Below are 12063 nucleotides of genomic sequence, written 5' to 3' on the forward strand. Positions count from 1 at the left end.
TATCACACTCTAGAATGTTCAAACATGATATTAGAAACACATATATATTTTTGGTCCACACCAAAACTAACTGTCCGTTAATGACACTGATACCTACATTTGACTATACTCACATTGCATGTACACTATAGCAAGTATCCTGTAAATACCTTCAGTGAATTGTTCAGCATCTGTTGTTTGTATTTGTATTTGAGTAGAATGAATTTCATCCGAAGTTTATAATTTGCATGAATCAGAATAATGAATTTACACACCTATTAATCTCACTAGCAAGTAATACAATTGGACTTTAACTTTTGTCAAAATGAATGTTAGCAGGGACTCCTGCGACGTAGCAGGAAACTGAGCACAAGCGGAGGGTATATAGGCCTCCAGAGCAAATGGGAAGCCAGCTGGGGCTAAAGACAAAGGAGGGAGGGAAGAAGAAAGGGGTAAGACAGAAGAACAGTGAGATCAGAAATGACAGTATCCACTACAGAACCCAAGAAGAACCACAACTTGGCGCACTTATCTAGGGGAAGCAAACGAAAACCCAAGCCCTGGCTCCATGGAGAGGAGTCAGAAGACAGAGCTGGCATTAGAGCACATTCACTCACTGATCAGTTCTCACGTGCAATGACCATTCCAAAGCACAGTAATCTTCATTCCATGGAAGGCAAGTTATGTGTTAAAGACGAGATAAAGGTCAGAAATCCTAAGTCCAGATAACTTCAAGAAATGGCCTTGTGGGGCATCGGTGGGAGGAGAGGCCCTTGGTTCTGTGAAGGCTTGATGCCCCAGTGTACGGGAATGCCAGGGCAGGGAGACAGGAGGGAGTAGGTAGGTGGGGGAGCATCCTCATTGAAGCAGGGGGAGGGAGGATGGGATAGGGGGCTTCCAGAGGGAAAACCAGGAAAGGGGATAACATTTGAAATGTAAATAAATAAAATATCTAATAAAAAAAGAAAGAAAAATTGTTATAGTAATCTTATACAACAAAATTATAGCCAATTTCCTTAAACATTTTCATTAATATAAAATTGATAAACTCTATACTCGTGTCTCTATAATAAGGTACCAAAACTAAATTGAGCTTTGAATTCAGAAAGAAAAGGAAGTGCCCATCATTCTATAATGCCTCACATGTTTTGCCCAATATAATCTTTATACTGTAAAGGAGCCTGGAGCTGTTCTTAAGAAGGTTTTCCTTTGGTTGAGTAGGTGTAAAAGGGGAGGTGCAACAAGGGTCTGGGTGTGGAGAGGGTGGCTGGGGGAAGGGAGCCAGACTGAAATAAGAGAGATAAAAGGAAAATCAATTCACTTTTCATCAAAATAGAAGTTAATAGCAAACTAACAAGAAATTGAGTAGAACAGCCATGAGCAGAGAAAAGCAGCTGACTGCTGGATCACTGTCCACAGCGCCATGGGAAACCCTGGGAAACCCTGGGAAGGATATGCAGCCCATGTCATCACACTTTGCACAGAGATCTGAGCAAGGACGGAATGTCCTTGAGTCCTGCTTGAGTCCTAGTCCCCATACTCACTGTCATGTTATCAACATGACAGAATCTAGAAGAGTGGTTCTGAACCATCCTAATGTGCAATCCTTTAATACAGTTCCACATGTTGCGTTTGCTGACTCCCAACCATAAAATTATTTTCACTGATACTTAACTATAATTTTGTAGCTGTTAAAAATCATACTGTAAATATCTTTGTTTTGTGATGCTCTTAGGTCGTCTCTGGCCTGACAAAGGGCTATTGGACTCCCAAATGGGCCATGAACCCTAGTTGAGCACAGCTGATCTAGAATCACCTAGGACACAGACCTTCAGACTTGTCCATAAGGTGTAATTTCTAGCCTGGTTTAACTGACATAGTAAGATGCACACTAAAGAGGAGCAGTATTATCCTATGATGCCAGGCCCTACACTGAAGGGAAGGACGGAAGGAGGAAAGAAAGGAGGGAGGGAGGAGGGGAGGCAGAGAAGGGGAGGGCGAGGGGAGGGGGAGAAATGCCCTCCCCAGTCCCTTTCTCTCTCTCATTCACTCCTCTCCATGCTAGCAAGCTTCTCAACTGAGGATCCAATGTGAGTATGAGTGGCATTAGGCTATGGGGTGTGGACGTAAACTGAACAAAATGAAGAAACAAGCATGCCTTCCCTACTCATGCCACACCACCCCCAGCATCATGCTTGGGAACACAGTGGGAACTTAGCTTTAGCTGCCCCATGCTTCCCTAAAATGACTTCCCCACCATGGTGGCCGACTGCATTTTCTATCTGTGATCCACAAGGAACACATGCTGTTGTCAAGAGTTTTGTCACAGCAAATGGGAACAATATAAAAGTGTAAAATCTAATGGAAGGTACCAAGCATCCATTCTAAACTGCTAACTTACGTGTAGAAACGGTCACTGAGATGTGGACAATTTCTTTGATATGTTTATTTTTGAGTTTTTTAAAGGCTTTTAAAACTAAAAAAAAAAAAAAGGATTAAAAAAGTTTCAAAAAATAAATCACAGGACAGTAAGAATGAGGAAATTGCTGTTTCATTCCCAAAGTTCTACATGCTGTTCATAGAGCTTTATAGGTAGGGAAGGTAAGATACACTGGCAAAAGGTATAAAAACAGATTTAAAGGAAAGAGCCTACAATATGCCAAATATACAGTGTCGTATGAAGGGTTTTACTGCGGTGAACAGACACCATGACCAAGGCAAGTCTTATAAAGCACAACTATCTAATTGGGGCTGGCTTACAGGTTCAGAGGTTCAGTCCATCATCATCAAGGTGGGAACATGGCAGCATCCAGGCAGGCATGGTGCAGGAGGAGCTGAGAGTTCCACATCTTCATCTGAAGGCTGCTAGCAGAATACTGACTTCCAGGCAGGTAGGACTAGGGTCTTAGAGCCCACACCCACAGTGACACACCTACTCCAACAAGGCCACACCTAATAGAGCTACTCCCTGGCCCAAGCATATACACACCATCACATGCAGAAAGGCATAAAAAGTTAGCCGGCTTGAATTGTCAACAGCATATCAAACATAATGCCACTATATCCTAGGGCCTTTAATATAACCTAAGATTTGGGCACAAACAATCTTGATTTTTAAAAATATCCCTCTGTAAGAGACCATCACGAATAAGGTTCTGAATTCCAGAAGAATCCTGCATGACTCAATGGCTAAAAAAGTTCATCTATCTTTCCCATTCACTAGTCCATTTCTACAGCAGGAGCAGGACTGGACAAGCCTCAGATCAAATGTTACACTGACTCAATTAAAAAGGATCATTTTTAAAGTACTCCATAATCTAAATTTTCCTCATTTTTAGTTTAATGTTATATTAAAATTCATTTGGGTATAATGCTATTTAATACATAAATTGTACTAAAATTTGTAAAAGCTTTGGCCATGAAAGAAAATTATTGAGAAAACCCTAAACAACAGTTAAAAAAAAAAAGAATGGCATTTATCATAACAATTACAGTCGACCTAAACAAGGAGCAGAGAAAGAATGTTTGATAGTAAAAGTAATTCTTAACATTGAGTTTCACAGCAGCTAATGTACAGACAGACCAAGAGGTTTATACTCCAGGCCCCAGCTTACAAAACCAGGAGGTGGAAACACAGTCATTAGCGAGAAGCCCTGACAAGATTGTACTCAAATGAATTCATTTTATCTCTCATTGCCAAGAAAAACATAGTATTTCTAATTTCAACGTCAAAACCATGAGATGAACCCAGGTTGGTGACTGAAGTGAGAAATGGCCTCTTCTGTTTGCTAGGACTCCTAGACTGACATTAGAGCACAAATACACTATGACGAGCATGTTTCTTGCTTTACAATTTCATAGCATGTTGAAAATTTACTAACATATTTGTTTGGTTTTTTTAATTTCAAAATTTTATTTGGCTATATTTATTTTTAGTCTATCAAAGACTCATGGTAGTTGGGCATATTAATGGGGTACATGGTTAGCCTTCATGCCATTCACTCTTTACTTTCTCGTAGGCAACTGAGAGGAGATGGGGACCTCAGGAGAGTCCCACTACTGAGCGAAGACAGGGTCCGCATCTGTCTGTCTGTCTGTCTGTCTGTCTGTCTGTCTGTCTGTCTGCCTGACTCCCTCCCTCCCTCCCTCCCTCCCTCTATCTCTGCCACTCTACGCCATGGAATCTTGGTTATAGATTCACAGATTACAGAATGTCCAGCTTTGGCACTATTCGTTTTCAGAGATGCTGGTCTGACCCGCTGTTCCAGCCCTGCTTCCTGATACTGTCCAGAGACGCTTCCAGAACAGCTTCAGGGATTGCTGCTGACTCCTGATGGTTTCAATCATCCAGTCTTTCAGACAGATCCAGTCAAAACTTCAGCCAAGCATTCAGAAACTGGCTATCAGATGCTAAAGCCAACGTCCGTGAGTTTAACCAATTTTCCTAATTTTCAGACCCCTTGTCACCCCTGTAAAGAATTTCTTGCTGCCCCCCACCACCACTGAGACACTGTCACCCCAATCCCTTGGGTGTGGGTGTCTGGTTATGGTTATTTTATAAATTATAGATAGGTTGTCATTTTATGAGACAATTGGGAAATGGTCATAATTTTGAACCGGGAGGAAAGAGATAGAAGGGATTATTATTTTATTCTTAAATAAAACATTGTATAGCCATAATCTTCCATTGATAAAATTCTTTCTAATTGATATAAAACCAGCCTGGGATTCCCACTGTCCATCTCCTTACACAAGCATATTTCAGCTTCCATCTAATTCCCAATTTGTAGTACAAAACAAATTGTCACAAATACCTTTAGGTTTAAAATAGAAAGAAGCACCATGGCCATGCCACACTCATACTAACAGCCGTCTTGTTGAAACGTCCTGTTGTTCTCTCTTGCTTTACACAGGAAAAGCTCCCTCAGAAGTGATCTAATAAGAAAGTACTCACCACGACAGCAAACTGCTCCGGCTCACATAAACTGTTATAGTCACTTCTAAACTGGGACAATGACTTCAATTGCTCTTCATCTGGAAGGTGCTTCATTAAGTTCTAAAATTTAAAACCAAGAACAGAAAGCTTCACTGTATGCCACTCTCAAGGTTTGGAAAAATTAATCAGTAAACTGTGGAAAGGAAACCAGTGATGAAATTAATCTTATTTTTTTTTTCCAGATAACATCCCTTATCCTAAGCCTTAAGCAACAGGCCGCTCAGCTTGGAAACAGTCAATTTTACTTTCCTCCATCCAAGAGTGATTATATATTCAAATCAAGCACTACTGAATATTTATTTGATTAGCTTATAATTTGGAAAGGAGAACTCAACCTATACCAAAGGAACAGCTTTCTCACCTGGGTAAATACGACCCATTACATTTCAGCTTTAGGGAATTGAATGTCAGAAATCTCTGGCAAAGCCAAACATATTTCAGCACGCTACTCAGGGGGATCAAAGAAATCATGAGTTGCTACCGAAGGCAAAGGAAAGAATAGGAAAGAAGGAAGGGAATTTTAATGTAGTGCTTACAAGACTTAACCAGAAGGATCATGTTTTAATAATAGAAACTGAAGATACCCTTGTAACAGTAGGCTTTCTGATGGGGAGGAAATGTATAAAGTCCCAGGAGACAGAGGTTGAGGACGCCTGCAGACAGAGCAGATAGGCCTGCATGTAGCATAGTCTAAAATCCATAGGTCCCGTCAGCTGCTCAAGCCCTTCGACCACATTTCCAGTCCACACACAAGCAGTTAAAAAGGAACTAGGTACTCCTGGTGGAATTTAAACAAAGAAGCAATCCACAAACAAAACTCACACTAAGTCATTTTATCAAGATATAGTGGTATAAGGGGTTAGTATACTAACATTAAGGGGGAAGAGAAGACAGTAAGTGGTCACAGTTTCATATTATATCACTAGACTCCATGTAAACTCCAATTCAAGCAAAATGACAAGTCACTCTACAGCACGCTATGCATGTCTCTTGGCAGAAACAAAAATCTCCCGAAGTGCTGCTGGTTTAAAATAGTATTACAGGATGTTCTAAAAAGTGGTTAGGTCAAAGAACATGCTATAGACTCACTGTGTTCCTCTGGATAAAACCTTGGTTGACTGGCTAAAGACAAAACAAACAAACAAACAAACAAACAAAAAAACAGAAGTGTAGCAATTTAAGAACACCGTCAGTAAAATGTAGTCCCTCTTAATCCTAGAAAGGGAAATGCAAATATTAAAGGTGTATGATTTCGCCATGTGAATACAAATCTCTTATTGGAAACTCCTGAGACCAACAGTCTTGGTTTTCATTTATATCTTTCTTCTTCTGTTCAAGTTACATCTACATTGCGAAGTTCCTGATTAAAGGGAACAATCAGATTGTTGGCATTTATAATATGCTGCTATATCTTATTAAACGTTTATAGTTAAAGATACTTAGATTTTGTTCTTTCATCAGAGTCAAATTTTGACCTCAATATTGGGGTGTTTAAGTTAAAAAAACAAAAACAAAAACCACATGATTGTAAAAGTATAGGCTTAACCTTGCTCTGCTTTCTATTCCTTACTAAGCTTCCCAGGGCAGAGGCAAAGGCAGCGGCAGCAGTTTCCCCCACTTCACGGTATGCAGCTGGAAAGACAACACTGTTAGCCAGTCATCCTCTCCTCTCAGCCAAGTCTCCAGACTCCACTGTAGGAGCTTTAGCCTCAAATGCACAAAGAGTGTGCTCTGCCATTCCAAAGGCTAGTTCTCAACAATGTCAACAAAGCCAAGCAAACCATGTAATTGTAATTATGCATGCAAATGCCATGACTGTTGGCAAACCATAAACTCCATGAAGGTGAAGTTTCTGAGGACACACACAAAGCCTGTCATCCAATATACCATACAGTGTAAGCAATGCTGATACATGAAAGGCATGCAACACCGGCTTAAACTCCACACTTCTCACATAGTGGATATGAACAGCATATCAATGTAAGTATAATGAAAAGATACAAAAGTGTTGATTATTACAAAGTCTTATCTTACTTCTATACTCCTATTAAAGGGGAGAATTTTTAAAATTTTAAAAGACTTGAAATAATATGAAACTCTTGTTTTATACTGAATATAGGAAACCCTAATATATATCCAATTTATCAGGTTTCTTTCAAATCATGCATTCCTTTGCATTTATTAAGCATGTTAATAAGAGCAATACCACCTAGACTCGAGATGTGCTTGTCTATTCACTTGGGATCTATGGAAATGTTTACAGCAATTGCTAAAGGAATTAAAACTACAGTTGGGATCCAAGTTACCATCAGATGGCCTTAGTTGGGGTAAATATCTTGGGGTATCTCAGTGTGTAATTGATAGACAGATAGGTAAGTAGGTAGGTATGTAGGTAGATAGATAGATAGATAGATAGATAGATAGATAGATAGATAGATAGATAGAAGACAGACAGACAGATAGACAGACAAACACACAGACATAGGAAGGCAGTAACAGGAAGATGTGATCATGCAAAAGATGAGATAAGGGTCCATTGATACCTGCTAGAAAAAGGACCCAAAGCGAGAGAGGAAGACAGCCTGATAATACTAAAAAGGACAAAACCAGGATTCTCCCAGAATTTCTACAGAAAGAAATCCAGATGTGCCAAAAACTTCAGCTCAGGGAGAACCATGCTCACCTTCTAAATGATAGCAATGCAAGTAAATAAATCTCTTACTATAAGCTGTTGGCCATGAGGTAAGACATTGGAACAGACAGAGGAGAAATGAAGTGAGACTGAACCTGCGGTGGGCATTAAGTACAAAATGCAAATGGCTGTCTTTCCCTTCTCTAGACGAGAAACTGTACCCAACTATCACAAACAACCATGCAATCAGGTTAAAAGCTAATCTGGAAATATTTTTAGAAATCCTTACAAGAAATACAAATGTGTATTACGTAGAACATTTTTCTTTAAGGAACCAGACATCTGATCTCAATAAGATCGCATACACTAACAAGAGCAGGAAGAAAATCCAGTTAATAACAACGGTAATAAATGCTACAGGCGAAAATTAGGGCTTAAAAGAAAGGTGTTGATTTGTGTAGTTTCTGAGATTGGCAGACTCCATACAGAAATAAGAATGCATTCTATCTACCACATGACAAACTGGAAGCAGGAGAGGCAACCTGGAACTGCAGGAGATACTAGTTTTTGAAGGAGAAAAACGTCTAATTAAATTTAATCATTGTTCACAATAATAAATAATCTTTGGTGGCCCCCGTCCTATTCTCTTATGGTGTACAGCAAGGTCTCAGACTCCTCACTCTCCTGCTTCAGGATCCAGAACACAGAGATCACAGGTAAAGAACTCTACACTTGGCTTGGTAGGTTCATTACCTTGCGATTATTTATAGCAATTATTAATATGTATGTATTACATATAAATATATATTGCTGATATTATTGTTGTTGTTACTACTCTTATATTAAGACTTGCAGGTGGGTTCTTGTCAGTACAAAGTGATAAACTGAAGAACTTATCTCATCACATGTCGTATGTTGATCACTCTTCACATCTGTCAGGGGTTACATGTTAGATCTCTTAAGTGCATTTCCATAATTTTGGTTCAACACTGCCGTCCACTAAAACACACTAAGGTTAAGGGGGCTGCTGGGGGCTCAGGGAGCACCCTCTCAGAGGCAAAGGGACTGGGTAGAGGGACACATTTGGAATGTAAATAAATAAAATACTTAATTAAAAGGAAAGATACAAGCTGAGGAGAAGGCTGACTGCATAGGGAGACCAGCAGTCTCAACTAACCCAGACCTCTGAGATCTCTGACATGGAGCCATCAAACATGCAACATACAAGAGCTAGCCCAAGGCCCTGGAAACATATACAGCAGAGAGCTGCCTGGTCTGGCCTCAGTGAGAGAAGATGTGCCTAACCCTCAAGAGACTTGAGGCCTTAGGAAGTAGAGAGGCCTGGCAGGGTGGAGCGTGGGAAGTGGGGAGTTGTGGGGTGGGGATGTTCTCATGAAGACCAGAAGGAGAAATGGGATAAGGAACTGTGGGAGTACATTCAAAGAAAGTTCTAGGTCCTCTGAGGCAAAGTGTTGCCAGGAAGAGTTGTACTGGGAACAGGAAACAAAGCTGCTTCACTCATTTGTCCTACATAAGGATTCTATGCTATAAGCCAAAGGAAACACATTCGACAAAGGATACAAAAACTTAAATTAACAGACCACTAGTCTTAACTGTAATAAAAACATGTATGTAAAGTTAAACAATTTGCCTTCAGAAAGAGTCATTTAAAATAATTGAAATGCAATCATTTTGATAGCATTATATTTAGTTTGCAGTTAAGAGAAGAGGCAGAGTTTTATCTCCTGGCAATGCAGAAGTTATGCTCAAACTAATTATGCAGCAATGATTTTCCAGTTCAATGATTTGGGCTAAGAATTTTGCTTCACTTACAGATTACTATTTAATGAGAAGTTTGCAATGAAATATTGGAATTTAAACTATTACTGCTTGTTTACCTGAATCATAGACTCTGACAACTGTGCTTCATCCACTTCCAATATCATCGTCCTGATTTTCTCATAAGGCACCCGGAAGGAGCTCAAGAAGATTGCTGAGAGAGGTGGGAAAGGGGACATAAGGTATAAAGTAATAATGAGATCTGAGAAGTCCTTCTATCTACGTAAAATCAAAGTATTATGTATTTTATAAAACTACTGTGGAGCAGAGTTCATATACATTATATACAAACACACACGCACACACACACACACACATGCACACACACACACGCACACACACACACACGCACGCACGCACACACACGCACACTCACACACACACACTCACACACACACTCACACACACACGCACACACACACGCACACACACACACGCACACACGCACACACACACGCACACACACGCACACACTCACACACACACACGCACACACACACACACGCACGCACACACGCACACACGCACACACACGCACACACGCGCACACACACACACACAGACTCACACACTCACGTTCCCTTCCAGGTTAGAGCTGGTGCATAAAGGCTGACTTTTAAATCCTTATTTACCAATTATTGGCTTCATAGACTATTTTTCTCCAATACCAGTTGTTTCTCTGTACGTATTACTACTTCCGAGGCTTCTCCTTAATCTCACTGAGTTATTTTAAGTCTAGATAGGTTTTAACAGTTTACTGTCTCAATTTGTTTGCTTCTAAAATGCAACTAGTTGTAGCAGAATAAGTGAAAACGACTATTAACAACACTAACAAAACGACACATCAAATAAGCTCATCTCTGGTTAGAGAAGAATTTCTTGAGGACAGAGGCAAAGACTATGGACAAGGACTCACATTTAGTAACATGAGAGAAGCATAAAGGATCAATGAACTTAAAAGATGGGGTAGGAAGATAAATGCTTTAATATTCAGAGTTTTACTTAACATTCAAATACAAAACTAATTAGAAAACTGCAAAGCCAGGAAGGGAAGGCAAGAAAATTACAGAAAGAATCACTTAAAAGAAAGCAAAGTGACAGGACTCCCAAAAGCCTTGCTAAGCCTCTGAATCTTCAAGCTAGTCCCAATTACAAGAACTGCTTTGGTCTCTTCAGAGCAATGGAAACCCTAAGATACAGCTCTTATTCCTACTCTAAAGGAAATCTGGCAAAAAATACACAAATCCTTTAAAACTATTGAGACTTCCCTTGATTCTAGAATTCTATCCTTGAATCTGGGCCTGAAGTCATCGCCATAAGCAGCATGAATTCAACACACAAGAATTGAGTCACCTTCTAACAAGTTAGGTAACTAAATGGTAACTTTTAGATCTTTTCTCCAAGGTGGATCGCATGTGGCACGGATGGAAAATTAAGTCTCACAGACTTATCACTCTGCTCTTAGGTAGTATTTGGATGGGAAGCTCTCCAAGTCAGTGTCAGCATTCTATTGCCAACTCTGCTTTTACTCAAGTTGTTTCACTCAAAACTAGCTGTCACTGTCTAGACCACTCTCAATGTGGTGTTCAATACCTCAGGTCTGCGTTTCATAAACTGAAAACAACTCTGACCATAGCTAACCTCTTAGTGGCTATTAGAGGATGCTAAAGCACTATAGTGTTTAAATCAAAAAATGTGGATATAATCAGAAAGGGTGACAATAATTAGATAAGGGGTTACACCCAAATATGTTAAATGACTTATAATAAATACCTGCTACTTAGAGCAACACCAGGAAAAGGATTCTTGTGTATATATTATTTACATATGTATGTGTACACACACACACACACACACACACACACACACACACACCCCATACCTATTGGCTTTGTCAAAATTAATTACCTAATTCAAGATTTTGAGATAAAAACCTATGGGATTCCCTGCTTATATTGTCAATGCTCACAGTTATCTGATGGGTTATATTCAAAATGAAATAACAAACATGGATCTTGCCCTGAAAGAAGCCAGGAATGATTGCCACAGGTGGTTGACAGGGCATACTCTGCAATTTACAACAAACAAACAACCCTGCCCAAGAAGTACATTATCCAACTTTGATAGAATACTTTGTGGAAATTATTATAGCTGACCCATTCAGAAGGTACAGTATTAAAAGACTTCCCTGGGAAATCATAAAAATGTTGTTTTAAGACAGCAGTAAGGTAGTATGTATGCACAAAAATATAATTTCCAACTGAGGGAAGAATTATTCACATCCCAAACTAGAGGAGCTGGGCCATATAATGTAGTCATCTTACTGAAAGGATGGACAACTCTGAAAGAGATTAAACGACCAACGAAACGTTTATACCCTGAAGTGAAATCATCTCCATTTACATAATCATTGGCCCAAGCATGTCACCCAATGATACCAATATAAAATAAGCAGAGATAGCCAAGCAATCTGTGCTCAGAAAAAGCAGACTGGTCATCAGCCAGTAGCACTGTCACCATAACCCATAAAGACCTAACCTTGGCTTACACTGTCGACAGGGCTATTCTCTGCCATAGTGAATATGGAAAGTCATTTCTAACCATTCAGAGGGCTTTC

General features: G+C 39.7%; 1 protein-coding gene across 6 annotated transcripts in view; it reads right to left on the minus strand.

The window, feature by feature from the left end:
• Diaph3 (diaphanous-related formin 3) overlaps positions 1 to 12063 on the minus strand; it is a 469632-nt gene that overhangs the window by 242660 nt on the left and 214909 nt on the right. For all 6 annotated transcript variants that reach the window (XM_063274163.1, XM_063274159.1, NM_001305172.1 and 3 more), the window contains 2 exons: positions 9506 to 9600; positions 4934 to 5035 (listed from right to left, as the gene is read on the minus strand). In XM_063274163.1, coding sequence (XP_063130233.1) covers positions 4934 to 5035; positions 9506 to 9600 — 197 coding nt within the window. The remainder of the gene's footprint in view (positions 1 to 4933; positions 5036 to 9505; positions 9601 to 12063) is intronic.

This window comes from Rattus norvegicus, chromosome 15, assembly GCF_036323735.1.
Source record: "Rattus norvegicus strain BN/NHsdMcwi chromosome 15, GRCr8, whole genome shotgun sequence".
In the NCBI taxonomy this organism is placed as follows: domain Eukaryota; kingdom Metazoa; phylum Chordata; class Mammalia; order Rodentia; family Muridae; genus Rattus; species Rattus norvegicus.